Below are 26,350 nucleotides of genomic sequence, written 5' to 3'. Positions count from 1 at the left end.
GTGTGTTTGGGGCCAGGCAGGTGTCTGAGTGTCAGTGTCTTTACCGGCAGTGATAGTGGGCTTGCTCATCTCCTCGTTTCCCAAAGTGGTGGTGTGCAGAATGTTGATATTGTGCTTTGAAAGAAAGTGTTCCATGCCCAACTGAGTTTGGGAAATGCCTATCTGAAGTTAAATAGTTCTTTTTAGTTGCAGGCCTTCTCAGAGCCTTTATTAAGCTATGTTGCATTTTGAATCTCCAAGAGGGAGAATTTATTATGAAGCATTTTCTAAACTTAATTGTCTGGGGAATCATTCATTCCTCCCTTTTTCTAATACTTATTATGTATTTACATTGAACGGTGCCTTGCAAGGCACTGGCAAATCAGTGGGAAATAAAATGGTGAATGAGATAGTTTGGTTTTGCCCTGAGCAGCCCATGTCTCACCTATTAACGTCTCCTGGAACTAGTTTTCCATTGAAATGCTGTTTGAGAAACATTGGTCTGTTTGATTGGGGGGGGGCCCATATCCAGCAAGTTTGTATTGGGGCTCATGAGCCTATTGTGCTTTTGAGATTTTGAGTTTATCCATAGAAGGGAAAAGATATGTAGGTAAATATCACGGACATGATATTGATCTAAAGTAGCCAGACACGAAAAACTACATAGTGTATGATTCTAGTCGTATGAAGTTCAAGAACAAGCAAAACCAATCAATCTCGACAGAAATCAGAACAGTGGATATTGGAGATGGGGCTCTTCGAGGGATACAAGGGGATTTTCTGTGTTGATGTCCCTACCTCGATAGGAATATGGGTTACAATCACTATACGCTTGTCGGAACTCGTAGAATGTGCACCTAAGAGCTATGCATTTTGCGCTGTAAGTTATACAGCATTAAAGAAGAAATGGCGTGTGTATAGGCAGAAATGCAGGTATGCCTCCTACTATTGAAAGATAACTTTTGAAATAAATAATTTTGGCATGGCCTTTGTTCTGACCCAGCCCGTTAAAAGTTTAGCTCAGTGTAGCAGTGGGCAGGGAGTCAGCATCTCTCTCCTGGAGGCCTGGCACCGGCGCTGTCTCCCTGTCCCCCTGCCGTGTTCTGTGCAGTGGCCGGGAAGAGAGCGAGTTGTTCTTCTCACTTCACACTTGGGGCCCAAGCAGCGAGAGCCCTGATTCTGGTGCGCGGCCAAGATGGCAGCTGACCGTAAATCGCTGGATGGGACAACACAGTAGAGTTTCTCGGGCTGGTTGGAACCTCTTCTTGGCTCCTCATCGTTGACTCGAGAAGGTTCCTGCCAGGTGTTGCTGCAGGCCAAGATGCCCCGAAGTGTTAAAGACCATCTGACTGAGCATTTGCGTAGTCGTCTGTGGAGAGGGCGAATTGACCCTTACTCTCGATGAGGAATTGTAATTGCCTTTTGCTTGGCTTTTCCAACAGGATGTAGGCTATCCGGAATTCCTGAACATCCGCCCATACATGTCCCAGAGTAGTGGTGAGCCTGTCGTGTACGGGCTGTATGCCGTCCTGGTCCACTCGGGCTACAGCTGCCACGCTGGGCACTATTACTGCTACGTGAAGGTCAGTGGTTGCTGTGCACGGGTTTCTTGCATAAGGTGGCAATGCATGTGCCACCGCCTGGGGCATGTTCGTGGCACCTGTCTGTACAAGTCCACACGTGGCCTCTGCAGCACATTTTGTCTGTACAAGTCCACACGTGGCCTCTGCAGCACATTTGTGCTACGGAAACAGCGGCAGTGTTGGCACATGTGCTCAGGTCTTATTGTCACTTCAGTGTGAGGAGTGCAAAGATGTCTTTAAAACCCATCCCACTAGGATCTCTAGTCCGGGACTTGGGGTGAGACCCTGGCGGGGGCTGCCCCCAGAGCCCTCTGCTTAGAGCCCTGGAGAAGTCTGGGGAAGGCCGGATGCTGGTGGGAGGTGCTCTGCAGATCAGACCTGCTGAAATAGCCTTGGCAAGGGAAAGCTTGCGTCTGTTGCATCACCAGGAAGGAAAGGGGACTCAGAGCACACTTTGGGGTCACATTCAGAGTTAGACAAATTTTAGACATTTTCATATGAAACCATTGCTAGTTAATTAGCAGTTGGATATACATGGTAATAAACAGCAGATATTTTTATCCCCTTTTTCAAAAGTGAGGATCGTGGAATGCTTGTTGATTGTTTTGTTTTGTTTTCCACCACGGCCCATGCTGCTTCAGGCAAGCAATGGACAGTGGTACCAGATGAACGATTCCTTGGTCCATTCCAGCAACATCAAGGTGGTTCTGAACCAGCAGGCCTACGTGCTCTTCTACCTGCGGTAACTGACTCCGCCCTCCCCCAGTGAACCCATTCCCTGTCCTCCTGCACTCATGGGTCCCCCTCACCTTTACCCGTGTGAAAGTAACTGGGACTCTGTGGAGGGGAAACTGTTCAGCAGCTCTCGTCCCACCAGTGCTGTGTGGCGGGGCGTCCACTGGGAAGGACCCTTTAGATCACATCTGCCTGGCTGTTGCGTCAAAGCCAGAGCCCCGGGGAGGTCAGAGCAGCATTCATCTGCCCACATCGAGGTGACTGGGAATGTAAATGGGAAAGGTACCTGTTATTTTATATTATCGCCCCAGTCAGATGTCTTGTGTCTGGGTGTCGGCCAGGCAACACCTTTCCTCTGCGGGCAAAGTTGTCCTGGGGACAGGGAGGCAGGCTGACAGGCGCTGCAGCAGAGCACCTGTGGAAGCTTCCACTCCTTGGGGCTGGTTGTCACCGGCCTGGAGGCTGGAGGACGTGGAGGCCGGGGGTGTCTCTGCTGCTTTATATGTATTTTCCCAAATTTGGATGGAGTGTTTGTAGGTCCCTTTAGCTTGCTGATAAGTTGAGAATCTGATCTTGGAGGAACTCTGGCTGTGACGTGCTCTCTGCTTCTGTTGAGTGGGTGTGCAAGGCCACGTGCCGGCTTCACGTTGCTTGAAAGGCACAGTGAGAGTTCAGTGCAGCGTGTTAGGGCCGACAAGGGTCGCTCTGGCTGTTTGCTAACTTTTTTCTTTTTAACGGAATTTAACTTGACTTTAATTTATTGTGACTCACGCTCGCACTCAGTTTCTGTAAGGCCTTTGTAGCTTTAGTAAGAGACTCCAACAACTTGTTTTCTCCGTTGGACAGAATTCCAGGCTTTAAGAAGAGTCCTGAGGGCTCCATCTCCAGGACAGTCTCCTCCCTTCCCAGTCGCCCTGGTGTAGTTCCAGACCACGTCAGGAAGAACGTCGGCAACGGGACCGTTTCCTCCCCGCTGACTGGAAAGGTACTTGTTTGAGAGGATCAGTATTTGCACGGCAGATCTTCATGCCTGTGCCTCTCGGGGTTCGAGGAGCCCCCAGAGCTCTTCGTGCTGGGGAACTCGGCCCAATGGAAGGAGAGTCTGCACAGGTTGTCCCGTTTTATTCCATGTTCTCTCTTAAGTTGGTCATCAGCTGACATTGGGTGAGGAACAAGAGGGGACAGTGATGAGCAAACGTGACTCAGCCAATCCAGACCGTAACTCACGGCGTGTGCCTGTCTCAGCCCACCTGCCGTGCAGAAGCACAGGGACAGGCTCGCCGAGCGAATTCTTGACCTTCAGCATTTGGGAAAAAATATTTTTTATCCTCACATTTTAATAGTGAAAATGTGAGTAGTTTGGACTAGTTTTAATTTCCTGATTTTGATAAGTGTACTGTGGTTATGTTAAGAGAATGTCCTTACTCTTAGGAAATACACACAGATGTATTTAGGGATAAAAGGGCATCATGTCTAAAATTTACTCAAATGATTAGAAAAAGAAATATAATAGAGAACAATAAAACTAATGTGGTAAGATTAGGAAATACTCTTGAAATTATTTTTTGTGTATTTGAAATTTTCTGCCAGAAAAAGTTAAGAACTCAGTTTTACTGGCAAAGAAATGAGCAATTTCCTTATTATAACACAGTTTATAATTCAAAAATAACTCTGGGGCCGGCCCGGTGCCACAGCGGTCAAGTTTGCACGTTCCACTTTGGTGGCCCAGGGTTCACCGGTTTGGATCCTGGGTGCGGACATGGCACCACTTGACAAGCCGTGCTGTGGTAGGCGTCCCACATATAAAAAGTAGAGGAAGATGGGCACAGATGTTAGCTCAGGGCCAGTCTTCCTCAGCAAAAAGAGGAGGATTGGCAGTAGATGTTAGCTCAGGGCTACTCTTCCTCAAAAATACAAAACAAAACAAAACAAACTCTGCCCTTTCTGTTGACTGTGCCTGTGACGCTTTTCCTTCAGTCTGAAGATCAAATGCAAACACAGGCTGCGGGGCCTTCAGTCAGTTCAGCACATCTGTGTTTCCCTCCCAACATTTGAGAAAATAGAAGCCGAATTAGAGACGGCGTAATGGACCTGGCAATGAAAAGTCGAGACCTAATGGCAAGGCGATTGCCGCTGTGTCCCAGACCAGGAGAGTTGGGCCTCAGGTGCTGCTCCGAGGAATGCTGTGGCAGCTGGTGCCTGGGGTGAGCCTGGGTGCAGAGAGGACCCCTGGTCGTCCACCCACAAGGCCACCTCACTTATCGTGCATGTTTTAATTTAAAAAATAACTTTACAGATGCACTGCAATCGCACGAAAGTCATTTTACTTTAACGTTGCATAAGCTGCATATACTTAACCTTCCACAAATGAGAAGGTTTTGCAGTGCAATGGGAAGATGTATTCCTCTTAGAAAGAATTGTCAGTAAAGAATACATATTTTAGGGGCCAGCCCTGTGGCACAGCAGTTAAGTGCACACGTTCCACTACAGCAGCCTGGGGTTCGCCAGTTCGGATCCCGGGTGCAGACATGGCACCGCTTGGTAAGCCATGCTGTGGCAGGCATCCCACATACAAAGTAGAGGAAGACGGGCACGGATGTTAGCTCAGGGCCAGTCTTCCTCAGCAAAAAGAGGAGGATTGGCAGCAGATGTTAGCTCAGGGCTAATCTTCCTCAAAAAAGAAAAAAAGAAAACATATTTTAAAATGTAGGAACAAAAGAGAAAAAACTCGAAAATAGAAGTGAATTCTTTATAATAAGCCTCTGGAAGAGGGAAGACTTTGTAAGCTTAGAATTGAGAGATAAAATATAGAAAAACAAACTATAAATTGGCTAAACTAAATCTTGAGTTTTTGACATAAAATATTACAAATAAACTTCTAAAATATTTTCAACAAAAAGTTATTTGTAACGTAAAAAGACTCATTCAGATGACTTAAAATCAGTCTGTTGCATGTGCAAAGGATATGAATGTTAAAGTGATGAGAGCCAAAAATAGTGTCAAGTGAGCAAATATTTTGCAAAAGAAGTACGTGTTTCTGGTAAGAGCATAAATGCAGTTTGGCTGTATGCATCAGAATTCATGAAAATATTCATAGCCTCATTAATTCCATTTCTAAGGAATTACCATGAGGTCTAAGTAGAGAAAAAGATTCAGTCTTTTGATTGTTCATTCAACAAATACTATTTCAGCACTGACTCTGCGAGACGGAGCCAGTTGGACAGGCTGTAATCATAAACCAGACAGTTACAGGCCCAGCCTTGGGAGCTTTATGGTCAAGCAGAGGAGGGCCAACGTTAAGTATTTAAATACCGAGTGAATGATTTAGGCCCAATTGTATTGAGTGCTATGAGGGGGATGGATGGGGTAGTTGGTACTGCATTGTTAATTTCCATGACAGTTGCAGACGATCTAGGTTATGCAAACTCTCCATTCAATGCAGTGGTTGCTGGTCAAACATTAAAGACCTTTATTAAGAGTGTAACTTTGAAAATGCTTCAGGTGATAGTGTTAAGGGGAAGCTGGGGCGCAGCTGTGCAGCCAAACCGTTCAGAAGGAAAGGCCAGGACCAGCCCGGTGGCACAGCCGTTAAGTGCGCACGTTCTGCTTCTCGGCGGCCCGGGGTCCGCTGGTTCGGATCCCGGGTGTGGACATAGCACCGCTTGGCACGCCATGCTGTAGTTGGCGTACCAGGTATAAAGTAGAGGAAGATGGACATGGATGTTAGCTCACGGCCAGTCTTCCTCAGCAAAAGGAGGAGGATTGACAGCCGTTAGCTCAGGGCTAATCTTCCTCAAAAAAAAAAAGAAGGAAAGGCCAGAGGGAGAAAACACCAGTCTCATAAGCAGTGGTTATGTTTAAGTGAGGGAACTTTTGTAAACGTTTTTCCTTTATACTTTTTTGTTTTTCTTGAATCTTTCTGAAAATGTACTGCTTTCATAGTAAAGATTATCATAAAGATACACACCCGTATGTGCACAGCTCACAAAATACTAAAATTATTCAGAGAAGTAACTGTCTTCCTCGCGTGTCCGCATAAATAACGTGTCGAGCTGCTGATCAGAGGCCCAGCCCGCTGCACGGCGTGCTTCCCCTGCGGGAGAGTCGGCAGGGTCTGACCGTCCTCTTCTTCGCTCCCCTTTAGAGACTAGACCCTGCGGCGATGAAGAAGCTGCAGAGCGTGGAGGAGCTAGGTGTGCCCGTTTCCAGGAATGGCTCCGTGTCGGGCCCAAAGTCTCAGAATGGATACGCCCCTCCAAAGCCACCCTCGGGGTCCCCTTCCTCCAGACTCTCCAAAACACCCACACACCTGCCCACCATTCTGGATGAGCCTGGAAAGAAGGCCAAGAAGTCGGCTCCCCTGCAGCACTTCTCCCCATCACCCAGAACTTCTCAGGGCTTCCACGGTACCAGCGACTCCAGCGGCGGCAGGTCTGAGAGCCACAGGCAGGCCTCCTGGGACGGCAGGAGCGCCGTCCTCCCTACCTCACCCAAGCTCCCGGCCGGAGTGACTGCCAACGGGCATGGGCCCAAGGGGGGTGATGAGAGCCCCGACCCGGAGAGGAGGGATTCCAGCAGCTCCAGCCCAGAGCACTCTGCCAGCAGTGGCCCCGCCAAGACCCCCCAGACCCCCAGGAGCGCAGCTGCCCACTTCTGTGATTCTCAGGGAACAAACTCTTCTGCCGCTGGCCCCTCGAAGGTGCTGCTCGACGGAGAAGGCGCAAAGGTGGTGAAGCCCAAGTCCCCCGTCCTGAACAGCACCGCCAGTGAGCCCGCAAGCACCATGTCTCCTCCACCAGCCAAAAAACTGGCCCTTTCTGCCAAGAAGGTGGGTGTGTGGGAGTCGTGTCGCACGGTCCGAGAGCAGGTTCGGTTGCAGTGCGGGAGGAGCAGGACCGTGCAGGGCATCTGGCCTCCCCTGGCGCAGAGGGACACAGTTGCTGTCAGGGCCATACCGAGGGCTGTCCTGGGGTGGAGGCGGGCATTGTGCAGGAACTCTGATCGTCGGATGATGTTGCGTGTGGCAGGTGGAGGTTTGGGGCGACAGGGCAGTTCTCCGTTTCTGTCTGGGGATAAAATACCCTGAAGGAGCCGCAAGAGGATGGGCGGGTGGTGGGCCCGGCAGGCGGCTCTGGGCACGGCCAGCGGTACCTCCGTGTGTAGCAAAGCTCAGTGATGTAACTGTCGTGCTGAGATTTTTGTTTGAATTTCTTTCCTTTTTTCCTTTTTGTTTCTAACCAAAAATACTTCTGGTTCTTCTACCATCCCCCACCCCCCCCTTTTTTTCTCTTTCTGTCCCCTCATCCTCTGGGCTCTTTCATTTTTATTTTTTACTTTTTTATTTTCATTTTCCCTCTTCACTCACGGCAACCTTTTTTAGACCACCAAGTTTTTATTTATGTCAATAACTGCAGGCCAGCACCCTGCGGAGGGCAACCGGCAATGACCTCCATCCACCTGCCCTCTCACCATCCTCCGACCTCACCTACCCCAGGAAAACCACTCACCCCGTCGTCGCCTCCACCTGGCCTGTCGGTACAATCAGGTAAGCTGTGGGCGCAGCCCCTCTGGGCAGGCCGGTTAGTGCCCGTGGCTGGCAGAGAGTGGAAGGTTATCAGCCTGGCGGGATGGACGGTGGTGTGAGGCTGGACAGGTCCAGGGCACTGGCCAGCACCGCGTTCTTCCTGTTTTCTCGCTTCCACCTGGTCAGGGAGCTCCGGCTGGCCAGAGGCAGGTTGGTCTCTGCAGTCCTAGTGCTTTTGCTTCTGTCCTCATCTTCTGTGTGCCATATCCATGCGGTGACTCAGGAGTGCTGAGAACTGCTCTGTCCTGTGGCCCCTCCCCAGCCCAAAAGACTCACAGTTGATTAGAAAGATGGGAGCTCCAGACAGACCCGAGTGAGCTGAGAGTCCCGTGATGTCGAGGGTTGTCCTCTTGCTGCCAGTAGCATCTTGCATCTCCGAACGACACTCCCCTTGGGCTTATCTATGAGTGGAGACCGTCTGTCTCCTCAGCCCCCTGGAGCCTCCCCGAGTAGGCTCCTTGGGCTGTCCACTTTGCACTGCCTTCTGGAGTTCCACGCTGGCTTCTAGGGCTCCACGCTGGCTTCTAGGGCTCCACGCTGGCTTCTGGAGCTCCACACTGGCTTCTACAGGTCCGTGCTGGCTTCTGGAGCTCTATGCTGGCTTCTAGGGCTCCACGCTGGCTTCTGAAACTCCACGCTGGCTTCTGGAGCTCCACACTGGCTTCTGGGGCTCCGTGCTGGCTTCTGGAGCTCTGTGCCGGCTTGTAGGGCTCCACGCTGGCTTCTGGAACTCTGTGCTGGCTTCTGGGGCTCCGTGCTGGCTTCTAGGGCTCCACGCTGGCTTCAGGAACTCCGCGCTGGCTTCTGGGGCCCCACGCTGGCTTCTGGGGCTCCACACTGGCTTCTGGGGCTCCGTGCTGGCTTCTGGAGCAGGGAGGTGTGGTTCTGTGCGTTCCAAGAGCTCCTTCAGGGCTTTTCCGGCTCCTGGGTTGACACCCTTTTGGAGGTTTGGGTTCTCCCCTCTCCGTCCCTCACACATAGGGTGCTCACATCCCGTAGTGAGCTGAGAGGCAGAAAGCTGAGGATTGTTGATACCTGGCTGGCTGATGGCTGGTGGGGCTGTCTGGCCTTTGGCAGCCGCGGAGGGAGCGGGGAGGAAGGACGATGGGGCGAGGCTGTGAGGTGCTTTGGGTGGGTTTGGTGTTTGCTGTGGGTGCTGATGTGCCCACCCCACCCTCACCTCCATCCCAGCTGCCAGCGGGTGGGCGCTGTTTGACCACGCGCTCCCTTTGCCACACCCCGCAGCCTCTTCCTCTCTCTCTCACAGCACTGTGCCTGGCACAGTATTTTTGTACCTTCAGTCCTTAGACATTTAAGGTATTTATTGGGTGTTTTTTCTTCGTTTCTTTGACGTGGAACCTTTTTTTTTAATTCCAGACAGCAGAGTAATGTGACGTGGTAGTACAGTTTGCACGGCCATCATAGTTTGTTCTGGTTTAAGTGATGACGATGACAGTTCTGTTTAATTCAGTAACCCTTTGAGCTAAGCATTATCGTCTCTCATTTACAAGTTAGGAAATTGTGGCTCAGAGTGGGAAGTCAGCTTTTCCAAGGCCACACAGTTAGCGAGAGGTCGATTAAGAAGTCTGACCTGACACAGCTCTAGGCCTCGTCCTTGTTCACCTTGCTGTGTTATCCATAAGCCAGCTGTCAAATCTGTGTCCCTGAGTTTCCTGGCCCCCCCAAATTTAGTGGAAGATGTATAGACCTGTCCTCACGTTTTTTAAAAGGCTGACTTCCTGTACTTGGACTCCTCAAGACTTGTGGAGGTTGGAGATTTATTGCTTAGTGAGGTTTTCTTCTCCTAACACATTTGTATTGAAAATTGAAAACACTAGAATTTACAAACATACTTTGAATCGCTTGGTGATGACACACCTAAGAGGTATATAACAATTCTTATTAACTTTGATGTAAGGTAGATTTGGATTCTGTCGTTAGCTTGTCTTTTCTAACTTTACGTATATGCGAGAATCATGGAGGAAGAACCGTTTAAAACCCTGACCTGAAAGAGAGAGGGGCTGAGGGTGAGCAGCAGGGGAGAGCTCTGCCCGCGTCTCGGAACAGCCTGTCCTCACTGCCCCGCTGTCCTTCCAGGGCCATTTCACCTGCTCCCAGATCATCCAGCCATCCGAAGCCCCCCCCCGGCCCCCGCTGCGCATCAGTGTCCAGTAGCCCCCAGCCTCTCCGGACGTCAGACCCACCGAGCTGCTCCCCAACCTCTGCTCCCCTGCCTCAGGTCAACGGGGGCTTCCGGTCCCCTCCACACCAGCTGCCGGAGGCCAGCGAGGCCCCACACAGCCTCTGTAAGAAGAGGAAAAAGAGCCCCGTGGGAGAGACCCAGGGGCCGGGCTCAGTGACACGGGAAGCAGCAGCGGCCCCTCCGGGGAAGAGGAGGAGGAAGAAGAGGAAGCGCACGGAGGACGGGGACGCCTGCTCCCCGCAGGAGGGCAAGACGCAGCGGCAGCATGGGGGCCCTGGGCACAGGCAGGAGGGCCGGGCAGAGCGGCCAGGGCACAGACTGGAGGAAGGAGGCCAGCAGCAGCTGAACGGCCAGCGCCTGGTGAACGGCTGGCGAGTGAGCTTCGTGACAGACGGCCACTGCGTGAGCACCCGGAAGAGGAGGAAGAAGGGGGCGGAGGGCCAAGGTAGCGAAGACCACCTCCACCAGGACCCACCTTGGCACAGGTAAGAGCAAACACAGGCCATTCGAGGCGAGTGTCACCTGGAAATGCAGTGCGCTGACTGGACTTGTAGAGTGTGACCGTGTTGTGAAGTGTCTCAGTGGGATGGCAAGTGGATGGCAGCCTTCCAGACCTGGCCAGCACCGTATGTGCAGGGTGGTCTTGTGACGCCAGGCTGCCCAGGTCTGTGGTCCCATCGTCCAGTTGTAGGACTTGCTTCAGTTATGATTGACAGTGCAGTTTTGGGGCCGGCCGTGGCCGAGTGGTTAAGTTCACGTGCTCCACTTCAGCGGCCCAGGGTTTCACCGGTTCGGATTCTGGGCACAGACCTGCCTCATCAGGCCATGCTGAGGTGGCATCCCACATAGCAGAATTAGAAAGACCTACAAGTGGAGTATACACCTATGTACTGAGAGGCTTTGGGGAAAAGAAGGAAAAAAATAAAGATTGGCAACAAATGTTAGCTCAGGGCCAATATTTAGGGGGAAAAGAGTGCAGCTGTATACTTTTCTCTCAAACGTCCCTTGTGCTTGTCTGTGGGGACAGTGAGCGGGCTTTGTCCTCCTTCAGGCTCGGGTGCTCTCGTGGTGGCTCTTCTGCAGAGTTGAGGCGCATGCCAGCTGAAGTTGAAGTTCCTGGGGTGTCTGGACCTCAGCGTGTTTGGAGCTAACTGTTGACTCTGACTTCCCAGGAGCTGCTCCCCGTCGGACACTGTCGAGCCAGAGACCCCGGCAGCATCTCCCAGGAAGAAGAAGAGGAAGAACAGGAAGCAGGAGTCACGGCAGGAAGTGGAAGAGAACGAACACCCCACAGGCCCCAGGGGCGAGAGGCTGGGGGGCTCTGCTGTCCTTGGGAGCGGGCCCTCGCCCGCTGTGAACGGCCTGTGTCCCGGGGACCGCACAGGTGTGCCCCACGAGGAGAGGGTGGGGCCCCTGGGGGCCGGGCCTGCGTGCATCCTGAAGCAGGCGTGGCCCAGCGGGCAGGGCCCAGGCGAAGCCCTGCTCCCTCCGCCTGCAGCCTGACCCCTCGGGCAAGCCGTCTGCCTGCTGGGTCGCAGCTTCCTCACCTGACAGCATTCAGCCAACACTGCCCATGGGGACAGAGAGTGGGCACGTAAACTCCACACACCTGTGAGCGCAGTGTTTCCTGATTGGAGGCCATTCCTCCTCAGCCTTCCTGTTGGATGGCTGCTGGCCTCCCAGCTGGGAGTTTTTCTGTAACCCTTGAACTTGTAGAGTTGGGTTCAGAAGCTAACCTCCCTCTGCCTCTTTTTGTGGTTGGGCCTTTCTGGACATCATGTGGCCTCTTGCTGTTGGGGTTCTGGGTGCTCTTGCTGTCCCCTGGCCTTACCTGCCTGTGGCTGAGGCCCCGCCCCCCAGGTGACTCCCCTTGTTCTCTTTTTTTTCCTCCTTCAGGGCTGGCTGGGCTCAGCTGGGCTCTTCTGATAGAATCTGTCTGTTAAACAGAGCGGGGAGAGGCCCCTCGGGAAGGGGCCCACTGGGCGGCAGATCCTGTGACGTCTGCTCTGCAGTCTGGGGATCCGGTTATGTTGGTGCTTTCAGGGTCAAACAGGCCCCTGGGGATGGACTAGTTTTTATCAAACTCCTGCGAAACGAACTCATGAATAAACGTGGAATTTTATTATGTTGCAAAACACTGCTGCTGGGCAGTGAAGAATAGGTGCATCAGGGGGCCAGTGTGTAGTTGTAGAAAAGGCCGCACAGAAGTGGCGGCAGAGCAGCGTGGTGGCAGTTGTCAGACCACGGGGTCACTTCATTAGACGCCGACCATGTAGGAGATGCTGCCCGGCCGCAGGGCTTGCCACCTGGTGCCGGAGCGGTAGGTGTGCTGTGGACCCCAGACCCCCGTTGGTTTGCTCTCAGTCTTGAACCTCAGAAGAGTTGCTAAACGGGGAAGGGCATTTGCAGCTAAGAGGCTGGAGAGCATTGTGGGTGGCTCCGCCTGCCCACTGGGCCGAGACGGTGCTGAGGAATGTCAGAAGAAGAGGCTGGAGAGGGCAGCAGGAGTAGGCCGTGGGGGCAGGCCGCAGGCACTGTGGTGCCGTCGCGCTCGGGGCACTGAGCCTGAAGGTCACAAGGTCTTTGATGGATTGGAGGCCAGGAGAGGCGCGGCCAGGCTTGTGTTTAGGGGACTGAGTCTGTTCCGGCAGTGGTAGTGGACGGTTGGCGGGGACCAGGTGAGGGGTGGTCAGTGCTGTCATAGTCCAGATGGTCCTGGTGGCCGGGCTCTTCCAGGACAGGGCTGGGAGACTGCGGAGCTTTCCTTCGGAGCTGCGGTGGTGGTGGCACTTGGTCATTCCCACCAGTTCACGCCGTCCCTCGTTCCTGGCTGGCTCCCCCTGGGTGAGGAGCCCATCCTTGCCTTCCCGTCAGACCAAGGACTCCCTGCTGATGATGGATTTTTGTTCTGGGTTCGGGATTTGGGTTGGGTTTTCATCTTTTTCAAGAGTTGATTTGGGCAGTAGCCTCTTCCGTTGAGCAGTAATCGTCGTTAACTGCCTTGTCAGAGGCAGGAAGGAAAAGCCTGTTTTCGTATATTCTTTAAAGCATTTATCTTTAGTAAGTTCTGCAATTCCGTTATAAATAAAAGGTGTGTGATCGTTTCCTCAATGTCTTACTTTAAATGTATATAAATGTTTCTCTGATTGCAGGGCTGGGACACGCTCCTCTTGTGTCCTGGAATAGAGAGAGAGAATCCGATGTGGTCCAGGAATTGCTCAAATATTCATCTGATAAAGCTTACGGGAGAAAAGGTACTGGCTTTGAGACTGGACTTCTGTCTTCCTCCGATTGGCTTATGTTGGGGGTGGGAGGTCTGCAGCGAATCCTGGTGTGCTGTAAGCCTGGCGCCCGGGCGTCGCTTGCCTGTGAAGCTGGGAAGAGGAGCGTGAACACCTGTTGTAGTCCTCTCTGACCCCCACAGCCATTGCACAAAGGCCAAGAACTGCTCCCTGGGGTCTGGGAGGAGGGGGAGAGCAGATCGGGCCTCTGTGGGCAGGGCGGGCTGGGGAGAGCGTTAGGATCTCTGGGCTGGGGAAGGGAGCGGACTGAAAACCCCTCAAGCATTGTGCTTTAAGTTATTTTTCTAATTCAGACTTGGAGAAAGAGCATGAGATCTTTGTTTCTCAGATGCGGACATGAGCTTAAAAAGAACGAAACTCAGTGTGTTGGTGATACAGAGAGTTAACAACACGTGCTCTTAGGTGACAGAATCGTCAGCTGTCTTGTCCACTGGAGACCACTCTGTCCCTCCCGTTCTCCTCTGCACATTCATTCTCACCAAAAGGTGGCGCTCAAAAATTTCGAATAGAGCCGGCCCCATGGCCGAGTGGTTGAGTTCGCACACTCCGCTTTGGTGGCCTGGGGTTTCGCTGGTTCGGATCCTGGGTGCGGACATGGCACCACTCATCAGGCCATGCTGAGGCGGCATCCCACATGCCACAACTAGAAGGACCCACAACTAAAAATATACAACTGCGTACCGGGGGGCTTTGGGGAAAAAAAGGAAAAATAAAATCTTTTGAAAAAATTTTGAATAATTAAGAACAGGCCAGTCTAGTTTGTGAACTTCATTCTGGAAGTAAATCTCCAGGACAGCTGGGGACACACAAAGGTGTGAGCACCTGTGTGTCTGTTTTGTAGTTCTGCAATGGGACGGCGGGGTGTCAGCCGTAAGCCAGGATGCCATCGAAGACAGCAGGCTGGCCCGTGCTGCCACAGTCATTGATGACTGGGACGAAGAGTTCGATCGGGGGAAGGTATGGTGTCTCGTGGCAGCTGGTGTGACGAGCACTTGGGCATCGCTCAGCTGAGGGCCGGGGCAGAGGTAGCTGGAACTTTCTGGGTAGTTTGAAGTGGCAGCAGCATTGTAAAGTGGTCGAGGACGAGACTGGAGCCAGACTGCCTGGGTCCACGTGCCGGCTTGGCCTCTAAATGTGCGTGGACATGGGCCAGGCACTTGTCCCCCAGAGCTTCCGCTCCCCATCAGTGAGGCGGGGTGGCAGGACTGCTCCCCGGCGGTGTGGAGGGTGGGTCTGTCGGTTTCTGTCGCGTGGTGAGAGTCGTGCCTGCGGGCACTGAGTGCTCAGCGAGGGCCCAGGACCAGGGAGCACCCTTTTTGGGAATTGTGACACCTGTGATTCTTGATATAGGAAAAGAAAGTGAAAAAATTAAAGAGAGAGAAGAAAAGAAACTTCAACGCCTTCCAGAGACTTCAGAGTAGACGGAACTTTTGGTCTGTGACTCATCCAGCTAAGGCTGCCAGCCTCAGCTATCGCCGCTGAATTTGCTGCTGTCGAGAAAGGTCAGTGTGTGTGAGTGTGTGGAACATGATGTGTGTGTATCTGCTATGTGTGTGGTGTGGAGTATGATGTATGTCTGGTGTATGGCGTGGACTTGGGGGTGTTGTGTGGGGGGTGTGAATGGCTGGCATGTGTGTGTGTGGTGTGGACTATGGTGTGTGTGTGTGTGTCTGGTGTGGTCTGGAGTGGGGGTGCGTGTGTGGTGTGGAGTGGGAGTGAGTGTGAATGGCTAGCGTGTGGCGGCGTGAGTGGTGTGTGAAATGTGGAGTACATGCACACACCAGTCACTTGCAGAGACCGTGCTGTTTCCGAGCTCCGTCTCGTGTCATGTGTCCTTCCCTGTGTTGGATGCACACTGGAGGGTGGTGGTGGGACACACAGGGTCTCATTCTCTCAATGTTCTTTGTCCCACAGCCTCCACCGATGGGGCGTCACTTCCTGGGAGCTGTCCGTCTGGACTGAAGAGCAGCTTTGTGGACTCCGCTGGCCCTGTTACCTCCAGGCCTTGCACTGTGAGCCTGCCATGGGAGGACGGCCCACAGAGGCTCTGGGCTTCTGTGGATCAGGACCCCCGGCAACACAACAGGCACCGTGACAAACCACACAGTGCCGTGTAGAGCAGGTGGCAGCACACCAGCTGGGAAGGGCTGAGCGTACTGTGCTCCTGGACAGCGGCGTCTTGTCTGGCTGTGGGAGAGCGCGGGGGGCGGCGGCTGCGCCTCTCCCAGTGCGTCCTCCAGTGCCCTTAGGATGACTGTGCACTGGGTACTCTTCTCGGCGAGCCATCCACCGCCTGCTCCTGGCAGCTGACGCTGCCTTCTGGTCCTGCACCCTGCCCCTCTCTGTTCATCTGGCGGGGGCCTGTCTGTACGCCTTACCTGTCCACCCCCAGAAAGTAAGAGCCCAAGGGCAGCCCCTCCCTCTTCTGGAACTGGGGGCGGCGCTACTAGTGCGTCTCTCCCTTGCCAGGAAGTCTGGGCCATCTCTGAGAGCGAAAGGCTGCTTGGGGTGGGGGTCAGGGTTGAAATGAGGTGTCAGCACATTGCTCTTTAGGCTGCTATTTATTCTGAGGTGGCTTTGCCGCACCTTCCCTTGCAGCTGCAGTAACCCATGGGTCTTTATCGAGGTGGTGGTCTTGGGGTAGAATCCTCCTTTTATTTTACTACTTAATATAAAACGTTTATTTTTTACCAGGCCTGTGGCTCCCAGTAGCAATATGTTTCCTTTCCCTAATATGCAAGTACTGGCTTCGTTGCTCAATTTTGTGAGTGCTTTTGAATTTAGATGATTTAAAACTCAAGAAGATCACTTTTTTATCTTGCTCAAGCTGTGCCTGCCAACTTGTAACTTAATAAATATGGGAAATCACCAGTTAAGGTGATATTTTCCAGAAAAAAGAAGAATGACTCAGTTGTAGAAGGTATGGAAGTGAACCTGAAAGTCGTTCCTCAGTGCATGCCTCCGCTTCCTTCCCTCTTGGAAACATCACGCCAGAGATGGACTGGTGTCTGCCGTAGACCGTCCCGCAGACCCAGCCTTCGTGGCCTGAGGCGCCTGGCACTGCTTTGCCACTTTCTTCCTCACTGAGCTCTGCTGCTCGCTCTGCCACCTTGCTCTGGGGCCTGGGGTGATCCTGGCAGTATCGAGAAACGCGTTACGTTTTTACATGGGGAGATACGTTAACATTTTCATGTGGGTGGTTCTTTTCGGGTTTTCTTCCTGTTTTGATACTTGTCTTTTAGAAAGGTGGGAGGATAATAGTGCCGGTGCCTGAGCTGGGCCTGCTCTGGTCCCGGCGGAAAGTGAATGGGCGTCTGCGGACGCTGCTCTGGGAGCTTTTTGCTCTATGCTCAGAGGACTGATTTCTGCATGTCACCCACCCCTTGTTCAAAGCTGAGGGGCCCACCCTTGCTCTGTGACTTTTCGTTTGTCATCTTGGGAGGGAAGGCAGGTGCCTTTACAGGCAGGGTTTTTCCCTTTTGAGGTGTTGACATTCATTCCTGTACAAATTATTTCCCCAGCCACGTTTTTCTGTAGTGTTCTGTAGTTCAAAAAGAAAATTTCAGTTGTCTGCTAGCACAGAATTTACTTCCTTGATTTCTTTCCCGCCTTTCCTCCAAATCAGTCTTTTCCTTTCTCTGCTATATAATCGTAAAACCTCATCCTGAGCAAAATATGTCTGTCATCTCTTGGGCGGTGACGAGCACTGGCCTGCCTTTCTGTGGCGTTTATCACCGTAAAGTGAGGCGAGTCCTTCCCTCCCACAGAAAATCATCAGCCACATTGGGAGGGGAAAGGATGCGCCCAAAAATTTAGTCCAAGGCCCAGGTCCCTTGTATATATAAACGTATAGAAATAACTAAGGCTTTTATAATCGCAGTCACTCAGTTGACTTACAATCTGGGTTTAATTTAACTTTGAGTTTGGAGTGGAGCGGGAGGTGAGCAGGGGCCTTTGTGGGAGGGACCACCTCTCCTAGATGGCCCTGTGCCACCTCACCTGCCAGTGTCGTGGTTGTGCAGCAACACCGAGTGTGCGTAGAGGTGCACGTCCCAAGCCTGTGCTTCCGCTCCAGGGGCCGAGGAGGCCCAGCTGTTGCCAAGATGTTGGTGCAATAAAATAACAAGTTTTTGTGAGTCCTGCCTGTGTCTGTGTTTTTTCCCTTTGACCCCCAGTCTGTTTTCCCAGGAGAATGAAAGGTTCTCCTGCGCTGTCAGGTAGCCCAGCAGTAAGTGGGGGCGTTTGGAGCAGGTCGTCACTACAAATAAAGGGAAATAAAGAGATTGACTTAAATGTATTAATAAAGAGGTTTATTTAAATTTAAAAAGATGGAGGAGTCCTTTGAAGTGGTTGCTAAGCTTGGTGGGTGATTTCCCATGAGTATTATATTGAGGAAACTTGGGAACAATATCATTCCACTGAGGTTTGTTGTGTGAATTTTTTTTAATGTTGGGATTTCTGCAGGGAAAGATGGGGAGAAATAACAGGTTGTACGAAACTTGGAGTTTCCCTCACAGTTGGCAGGAGCAACCTAGGCCACAGGTTTTGGGTCCTGCCAGTTCGGGCAGGAAAATGGAGAATGGGGCGTGGGGATGGCCAGTGCCTGGGCGGCCATGCCCAGCACTGCTGGCAGTGTGTGCGAAGGCCTGGGAGATGGGGCTCGAGTGGAGAAGACAGGTGAGGACGGCCAGTCCAGTAGGACCGTCCGGCTGCCTGGCTGGTTGCCAGTTTTCTTAGACTCTGCATGCCCTTTGGGGTTTCTGTTTCTGGTCTTCAGGCAGCCCCCCGTTCCCCTCTGGTTATTCCAAATGTTCTTGCTCTCCTGCTGCCTGTGTGCCCCTTAATCTTGGCAAATGATTTCTAATCCTGCTTCAAGAATTCCTCTCCCACTCCAGGGGGCTGGCCCTGTGGCCGAGTGGTTAAGTCCGTGTGCTCCGCTGCAGGCGGCCCAGTGTTTCGTTGGTTCGAATCCTGGGCACGGACATGGCACTGCTCATCAAACCACGCTGAGGCAGCATCCCACATGCTACAACTAGAAGGACCCACAACGAAGAATATACAACTATGTACTGGGGGGCTTTGGGGAGAAAAAGGAAAAAATAAAATCTTTAAAAAAAAAAAAGAATTCCTCTCCCACTCCAAAATAAAACAAAACACTGAAAAATGAAACTGAAACCAGTTTCTCTCCATCTCCATCTGTTCTTTTCTCCCTCTGATCTGGTGGCTCCAACACTCACGGAGTGGCGGAATCACCGGGGAGGAGCATTTAGTACTAACGAGAACAAAATCGGCATCCTTGGGGGCGAGGCTTGGACACTGGCATTTAAAACCTTCCTGAGTGATTCTACTGGGCAGCTAGCGCTGAGAACCCCCTTCTGGTCTGTTGTGTCCCATTGAAACGAGCGTCAGAATCACCGGGGGGTTATTAGAACACAGGTTGCTGGGCCCCATCCCCTGATCTTCTGATTCAGCAGGTCTGGGCTGGGGTTCCCAGGGGATGATGATCCTGCTGGGTGGGGACCACACTCAGACTCGCGGCCGTGATCAATGGTTCTCATATGGAGTGGTCAATAGAGGTGGGAGTTTGGGAAGGAAGTCAAATGTATAGACGGAAGCTTGTTCCTCTTGACCCTCTGTGGGGACCTCCACTGTAGACTAGATGCTGGAAGAGGTGGCCCTCTGTAGGGCTGGTACCCCCCCACCCCGTGCTCTTGAGAACAACCTCTTGCATTGTTTGGGGGACCTTGCTCCAGTAATTCCCCTGTCTGCCTCCTGTCTCACTTCCCCCTTCCATCCCTCGTGAACATGTTCAGGTGTCTGCCATCCTGCAGAAAGCCCTCTTGTCTCCGTGTCTCCCAGCCACCCTCTCCCTCAGCTAAGCTCCAGTCTGCTCTCCCTGCTTCCTTCTCCACTGTCCTTAGTCTGCCTTCTGCCCTCATCGCTGCACTCGGTGACCCAGTGCCCAAATCTGATGGGCGTTTGCCATGACTTCTTTTTAGAACTTGACACTGTACACCTCCCCTCCCTAAAAACCTCTTCTTTTTCTGTCCCTTAAATGTTAAATCTGCTGCATCTGATGAGCACTAGACGCGTAGATATAGCCAGAATCGATCAACTCCAATCAAACATCCCAACGTCCGATCAATATATCCCGCTGAATGTCTTCAGCTGGGTACCCTCCTGGCAAATTCACAGCCCAGACTGAATCCATTATGTTGTCTGCGCTCCTCTTGTCTGTGTCCTGCTCCTCCTGTGTCCCTCCCGTGGCTGGGGGCCCACCCTACCCTGTTGCCAAAGCCAGAAACATGGTTGCCCCTCCGCCCCCAGCACCCCCTCCCATTACTCCCACACACGCCAGTGATGGAAGCCTGATCTTTCTGCCCGGCTGTCTTGAAATTCCTTCTCTTTCCCACCCCCGCTGCCTGCCTCTCAGTTTGGGCCAACATCATTTTTCTCCTGGACTCAAATAGTCTTCTAACCAGTTCTCCAACCTCCAGGCGACCTGCTACCTGCTCTGATTTCCTGGCCTCTTGACAGTTTTTCAAGACAAGAAACCCTAATCAAATCGTTCCGACGTAAGGCTTCCCACCACCTGTCAGATAATACAGAGTCTGCTGTATTTGTGATCTAGACCCATCCTGCCTCTTCAGTCTTCTGTGGGCCCCTGCGGACCTCCGGGCAGCTGTCCAATACGACATAATGTGGTCCTTGGAAAGCACTCTAAGAGTCAAGGAGATGGACTTCTGTGCGGTGCCCGAGCCAGGAGCGTGCTTACTCAGAGCACAGCCTTTGCACAGGCCAGTTGCTTTCTCGAGGACAAGCTGCTGCATGTTGTTCCTGCTTTAAAAGGATTACAGTCGAGTCGGGTTGGAGTCATGACCTACGATGGAAAGACCAGACTGGGAATCAAGACGCGTGTTCTAATCGGGGGTCTGCCTCAAGTTCGCAGCGTGGACATGGGTCAGTTACGGCCCCTCTCTGGGTGTCCTCTGTGACATGCGGACGTTCGGTTGAAGCGGTCATAACCCGTCCTCAGGCCGTGGGCCTTGCATGCTCCTCTTTCCTGGTGCTTCTCCCTGTCCGCTTCATTTTGGAGGATGGTGATTAGAAGTGGCAGGACGCGCTGTTGCATATCCATTCCATGTCATGTGAGAAACGCGGTCACAAAAATTCTGTCCCTTAAGCAGGTTCTAGGTATTTAGGTGGCTTCTTATCATCATCTTCTCCTTCTGGCCTTGGACCAGATTTTAGCAAACAGAACCGAAGTACATGGCAAATACTTGCTAGGAAAGGCGTGTAGGGAATGCACGGGGCTTCACTTAAACCAGTGACTTTTTCAGGGCGATGTTGAATGAGTGTGTCAGGCTTCATCACCCCGTGCTAACGGTTGGGATTGTTAAAATGTACCTTACGTGGTTTTTTGCTCTTGCAATATTATAAGTTATCTGTGTTTAATGAGCTTTTCTTTCTCCCCTTTAAAATGTATGACTCCTCTGTTTTCTGTCTTACGTGGCCATAGGCAGATACTTCCCATTGGCAGGGATTAGTGCTCATTGCCTCCAGCAGCGCCCAGCACTTCCAGGCACCCGGGAAATCTTTGCTGACTGAGTTGCTCTGGAAAAGTTGCTTAAGGGAGCATGGTCGGTGACCATGCATTTGGACTCTGCTCACAAATCCAGCAGCCCACCCTCCGTCGATGTCGCTGGCTCAGACATCGTCCTTGCACCAGTTCTCCTCGATGTTGCCTTCTCTGAGCCCGAGCCCCTGCCCCCCTCTTTGTTTTTCTCACAAGTGAAAACATTTAGGCAAAGTCTGGCGGGAACTAGAGCATTAGCTCCTCTATTTGAACTGAAAGCCTGAACTGCATGGCACGTGGCCAGCCGTCTTTTGGGCGGCATGGGAACAGTTGGTGACAGCTGGATACAATCAAGTTCCATTACAAACAGATTTTAAGTGCCATTCACACATAGAAGGAACTGCAAGCTTTAGCAAAATAAAATCTGGGGGTTTTCAAAGCGAGACAATACCCCAATCTCGGCCTGCGTGAGCGATCCGGTGTGCGGTGTCCTGCATGTGTGAAGCACCCTTTCTTCCCCAGGGCACCGCCTCCTGCCCCTGAGTGCAGACTGCAGGACTGGTGAGTCAGGCAAGGATGGCTCCAGGCCGAGCTGCCCGGCCCCCTGTCTTGTATTTATTGAGGACCCCGGAACTCAATGCCTGTCTAAACCCTGTGTTCGGCCCACTCGCCTGGGTTGGGAGGGGTCAGAGGCTGTCTTCTAGAAGAAGAGCTGCTGCCTTGCCTCGGCCACCCTTTGACCTTGGTCTCAGGGAGTAGGACGGGCTCCCGTGGGAGTGGGCAGGTGACGGCTAGCAGGCCCAGCAAAGCCCGTTCTTCTCGTGCAGCAGGCCTTCTCCTGAGGCCCTTCTCAGCCTTTGGCCCCTCCCAACCCCAAATATATTTCGGGTTACCTCCGCTTAGAAAACTTCTTTCGTAATTCTGCTTCTGAGATTATTATGTAAGGCAGGGATGGTGGAAGGGAAGCATCAACTTAAAATAGTCATTAGGTGGATTACCCACCAAGGAGGACAGACAGATGGCAGTGAGAGGCCGGCAGAGAGCCCCGGCCCGTGTTCAAGGGTCTCTGAAGAGGGGAGAGATCTGGGTCAGAACCAGCAGTCTGGAGCGGAGGTCCAGATGCTCCGCCAGCGCGCCTGCCCTTTCCCCGCCCCTCTCTCCTTCGAGGTCTGCTTATGCTCCAGGGCGCAGGACACAAGTAGCGAGTGAAGCCAAGCTGGGGGCTCCCAGTCTGCACTGAGACCTCTGTGAGCCTCAGTTTCCAAATCTGTGGTAGACAGATTTCATCTAATGATACCTCCATCATGAGTGTCATATAACGGCGTGTCTCTGACAGTGACCTGTGCTCAGAAGTGCGTTTTAAATCCCTACCCAATGGACACTTGCATGCATTCATACATGACCAAAACAAACACTACCCTTATTTTATGTAATAGATGCCGATTTTTTTCTATCTTCTCTTCATCTAATGATGATTGGTTTCTCAACCACTAAGATTCAGGACCTGCTGTTTGAAAACCCTGTTGGAATGAAACAATGTGAAGTTAAGGGAATTTGTAAACAGTCAAGTACTATGCTCATCGAGTGACTAGCATCCGCACAGCAGGCCCCCCACCCCTCCATCCAGAGGTACTGGGTTTGGGACTTCAGAGGGCAATTCTGGAGTATTGGTAGTGAGAAATAACGTGGTACCCCAATCGCTTTTCTTCCTAAGTTTTGGTTATTGAGCAAGAGTTCAGGTGGCAAGGGACACTTGTATACTGTCAAGGGCAGGAGGCCGCTCGAAAACACCTTGCACCTTCCAGGGACTCAGGTTAGAGAGTAGGAGGGATGAACGGAGAGGGTGGCAAATGGGGGAGAGCTCAGTGCTGTCCTGTGATGAAGGCAGACCCCCCAGGTCAAAGCGGGTTGGCTCTGAGGGCTCCTGAGGCCAGGCCAGTAGGGACCAAATGCAGCTGAATCACTGAACACGCACATCAAAACACAAGGACACCTTGGGGCCAAAATGTGACTCCCTGCTCTCATGTCACCTGTAAACTAGACAACCTGGTGAAATCAGTGAAGACTAAGCTCATAAATCCACTAGAATGAACCTTTTAGGAGAAGGCTAATCTATACAAGAGAAGTATCTAGTTTTTGGAATTATTCAAAAGAGATATGTGGAGAGGGGGCTGGCCCAGTAGCACAGCAGTTAAGTTTGCATGTTCCATTTTGGCAGCCTGGGGTTCGTCAGTTTGGATCCTGGGTGCTGACCTATGCATCGCTTAGCAAGCCATGCTGAAGCGGCATCCCACATATAAAGTAGAGGAAGATGGGCACGGATGTTAGCTCAGGGCCAGTCTTCCTCGGCAAAAATGAGGAGGATTGGCAGCAGATGTTAGCTCAGGGATAATCTTCCACAAAAAAAAAAAGAGAGAGAGAGAGAGACATGTAGAGAATGTGCCTAAGGAAATAGAGACCATCTTAGACTTCCAGGAGACACCCAGGTTCTCCACCAAAGGCTGGGTCAGTCCATTCATGGGATTAGCACCCGTGTTTGTTTGTGAACGGACAATTTTCTCAGCCCCCAGAAGGGTGGGCCAGAGCCACACCCCTGATGGGACGTAAAGATTAGGGTTCCTTAGGCTGATCTGTTGCCGTCCATCTCGTCGAACCGAAGTACTGTCAGCTGTGTGGAAGTCGAGCAGAAGATGGTGACAGGTCTGTCACTTTACAGATCAGTTCTGGGTGGAAACCTCAAATCCGTTGGCAGAAGCCGCATTTTGTGGGTGGAAACAGGTCCGGGGGGTTGAGGTGCTGGCCCAGGTCCCAAGGCTAATCAGGAGCAGATCTGGAATGAATGAACGCACAAACTGAGTTTCCTCATTCATTTATTCCTTTTCTATGAGAGGAAATTACTTTCCTTTGTTGTCTAGAACAATTGAGAAGTCCTGGGAGGCCTATTTTAGGGTTGGCCCGTAATGAGATAGGCTGCTGTGAGGAGCCACACCTCTCCCCTCGATGGAGACAGTCCAAGAGAGCTCCCGTGACCCTTCGGGGACATCTCCAGGGCCATGGGTTGAGCTGTCCTCCAGCAGCCCCTGGGTAGAGCATGTGGTGCTCAGGCATCCGGTGGTACACGCACCAGGAAGGCCCGGACACCCCTGTGTCATGAGCGATCCTGATGTCCCAGCCGGCTGGGGCGCTCATAATTTTTATGGCTAGCGCCAAACTAAGAAAGAGCTTTTGCATCTGGGAGTGGCTAGAAGAGTGCCATTTTTCTTTATTTTTCTAAATTAAAAAAAGAAACAAAAAGTAATGCATCACATATTTAAAAACAACCAGCCAGGACTGGCCCAGTGGCGTAGTGGTTCAGGTCGTGCACTCTGCTTCCGCGGCCTGGGGTTTGCAGGTTCAGATCCCCGGCACAGACCTAGCATTGCTTGTCAAGCCACACTGTAGCGGCATTCCACATAAAATAGAGGAACATCAGCGCAGATGTTAGCTCGGTGACAATCTTCCTCAAGCAAAAAGAGGAGGATTGGCAACAGATGTTAGCTCAGGGCCAATCTTCCTCACACACAAAAAGATAGATAAATAAATAAAAAATGAAAACAACCAGACAGCAGAGAAAGGCAATGAAAAAGCAAGTTTAGAATGAAAAGGTCTCAACCTCCTCTCCTCCCAGTTTATTTCTAGCAACTTTTTTGTGTATCCTTCCAGAAAGAAATGATTTTGCACAAAGCAGAACATGTATATTTCTATGTAGCATTTGTATCTATCAGTGAGTTTTTTTTTTTTTTGAAGAAGCTCAGCCCTGAGCTAACATCTGCCAATCCTCCTCTTTTTGCTGAGGAAGACTGGCACTTAGCTAACATCCGTGCTCATCTTCCTCTACTTTATATGTGGGATGCCTGCCACAGCATGGGTTGGCAAGCGGTGCCATGTCTGCACCCGGGATCTGAACTGGCAGACGACTGGGCCACCAAAGCGGAAAGTGCGAACTTTACCACTGCACCACCAGGCCGGCCCCTATCAGTGAGTTTTTTAAAGCAGACAAGTGTAAGGTAGTGCACTGGGGATTAAAATACACTACATCTGGCCATCAAGGTGGTCGATGAGGCTGATGTCCTCAGGACGGAACAGCCGGGCTGCAGCCGGGAAGTCAGCAAAGATAGAATTGGACTAAGGGGAGCCCACAAGGAAGAATTCTGTACCTTTTCCTCTCTTTTCTTAGTGGTCTAAAAGGCCCTGGAGGTCCTGGGATCTCCATGGAGTTCCTGAGGCAGTGCCGTGTGGAGGGGGCCATGAGTCACTGCAGGGGAGCTGGTGGGTCTGGGGCTGCCATTCTGCAGCATTGGGATTTTCCTTTTTGTCACAAAGAGAAAGGCCTCCAGATTTCCTAGTGTCTCATTTGGTCCCTTCTTACATTCTCTTGCTGCTTTGTAAGCAGTTATTTTGAAGGGTCAAGTAGGAACGCAGTGGGGTGGGTGGGACTTATCATGCGTGTTGGGTGATATCCTGGGAGGGCCGCCCACCTGGCCCTGCCACAGCCCTAGGTGTGCCCTGGCCTCGGGACTTCCTTGGGCTTCAGTTTTTTGGTCTGAGACTTCAAGGGACAGGATGTTGTCTGAGGGCCTTTCCAATTCTTTCCTTTGTCCCTTCACTGATTGACATCTATTAAGGAGTGGCACCTGGATTGCGCAGGTCCTCAACCTCCAGGGGCAGAACCACTACCCAGGCTCAGCAAAGGTCAGCTCAGTTTACCAGTGGGAGGGGACTGCCCCGCCCAGTGCAGGGAAATAAACATGTAGGGAGCAGTCTAGAAACCGGAGCATTTAATGGGTGCGTGAATCAGGAATCCTGAAACGCTGGGAGATGAGGCACCTCCCTTTGAAACCTGACCCAGGTAAATTCAGCAGTGAACTCTGACGTTCATTGTGCTACGGTTCAGACAGCAGAAATAAACGAATTCAAATACTCAGCAGCCTTTGGCCAACCACCGGGCCCTCCCTGGCCAGCTGGGGCAGGCCTGGCCCGCGAGGTTGACGTCAGCGAGGACCACCCTGCCCTTCAGCGGCCGGACGCGACCTTGGGCCTATGTGGGCGGCCCGGCTGCCGGCTGCGGGGCTGCCCGGGTGAGCCACCCAGATGCCCCGAGCCGCCCTTGCGAAACTCGAAACCTACGCGGCCCAGCGGAGGCGGCGGGGGCGGGGCCTCGGGCCCTGGGGCGGGGCGGGGGGGCGGCGCCCCGGACGAGCGCGGGCCGGGAAGCGGCAGCGTGCCAGGGTGTGCGTGCGCGGGGGCGGAACAGCGGGCCCAGGGGCGGGGCCTGGGCGTGCGCGCGTGCGCAGGCGCGGGTCTGGAGACCGCCGAGTGCCGGGGTGCGTGCGCGCGGGCGGTGGGGGC

The 26,350-nt window shown here is 52.4% G+C and overlaps 1 protein-coding gene across 3 annotated transcripts in view; it reads left to right on the top strand.

The window, feature by feature from the left end:
• The window catches only part of USP36 (ubiquitin specific peptidase 36), a 40,039-nt gene extending 22,517 nt beyond the window's left edge, over positions 1 to 17,522 (top strand). For all 3 annotated transcript variants that reach the window (XM_046675293.1, XM_046675295.1, XM_046675294.1), the window contains 11 exons: positions 1,422 to 1,562; positions 2,204 to 2,304; positions 3,144 to 3,282; positions 6,442 to 7,125; positions 7,712 to 7,842; positions 9,979 to 10,569; positions 11,257 to 11,468; positions 13,237 to 13,338; positions 14,228 to 14,343; positions 14,737 to 14,888; positions 15,301 to 17,522. In XM_046675293.1, coding sequence (XP_046531249.1) covers positions 1,422 to 1,562; positions 2,204 to 2,304; positions 3,144 to 3,282; positions 6,442 to 7,125; positions 7,712 to 7,842; positions 9,979 to 10,569; positions 11,257 to 11,468; positions 13,237 to 13,338; positions 14,228 to 14,343; positions 14,737 to 14,868 — 2,349 coding nt within the window. In that variant the 3' untranslated portion in view covers positions 14,869 to 14,888; positions 15,301 to 17,522. The remainder of the gene's footprint in view (positions 1 to 1,421; positions 1,563 to 2,203; positions 2,305 to 3,143; positions 3,283 to 6,441; positions 7,126 to 7,711; positions 7,843 to 9,978; positions 10,570 to 11,256; positions 11,469 to 13,236; positions 13,339 to 14,227; positions 14,344 to 14,736; positions 14,889 to 15,300) is intronic.
• Positions 17,523 to 26,350: the final 8,828 nt, after the last annotated feature.

The sequence above is a fragment of the Equus quagga genome, chromosome 11 (assembly GCF_021613505.1).
Source record: "Equus quagga isolate Etosha38 chromosome 11, UCLA_HA_Equagga_1.0, whole genome shotgun sequence".
NCBI classification, from domain to species: Eukaryota; Metazoa; Chordata; class Mammalia; order Perissodactyla; family Equidae; genus Equus; species Equus quagga.
This window is presented reverse-complemented; position numbering and strand designations above follow the sequence as displayed.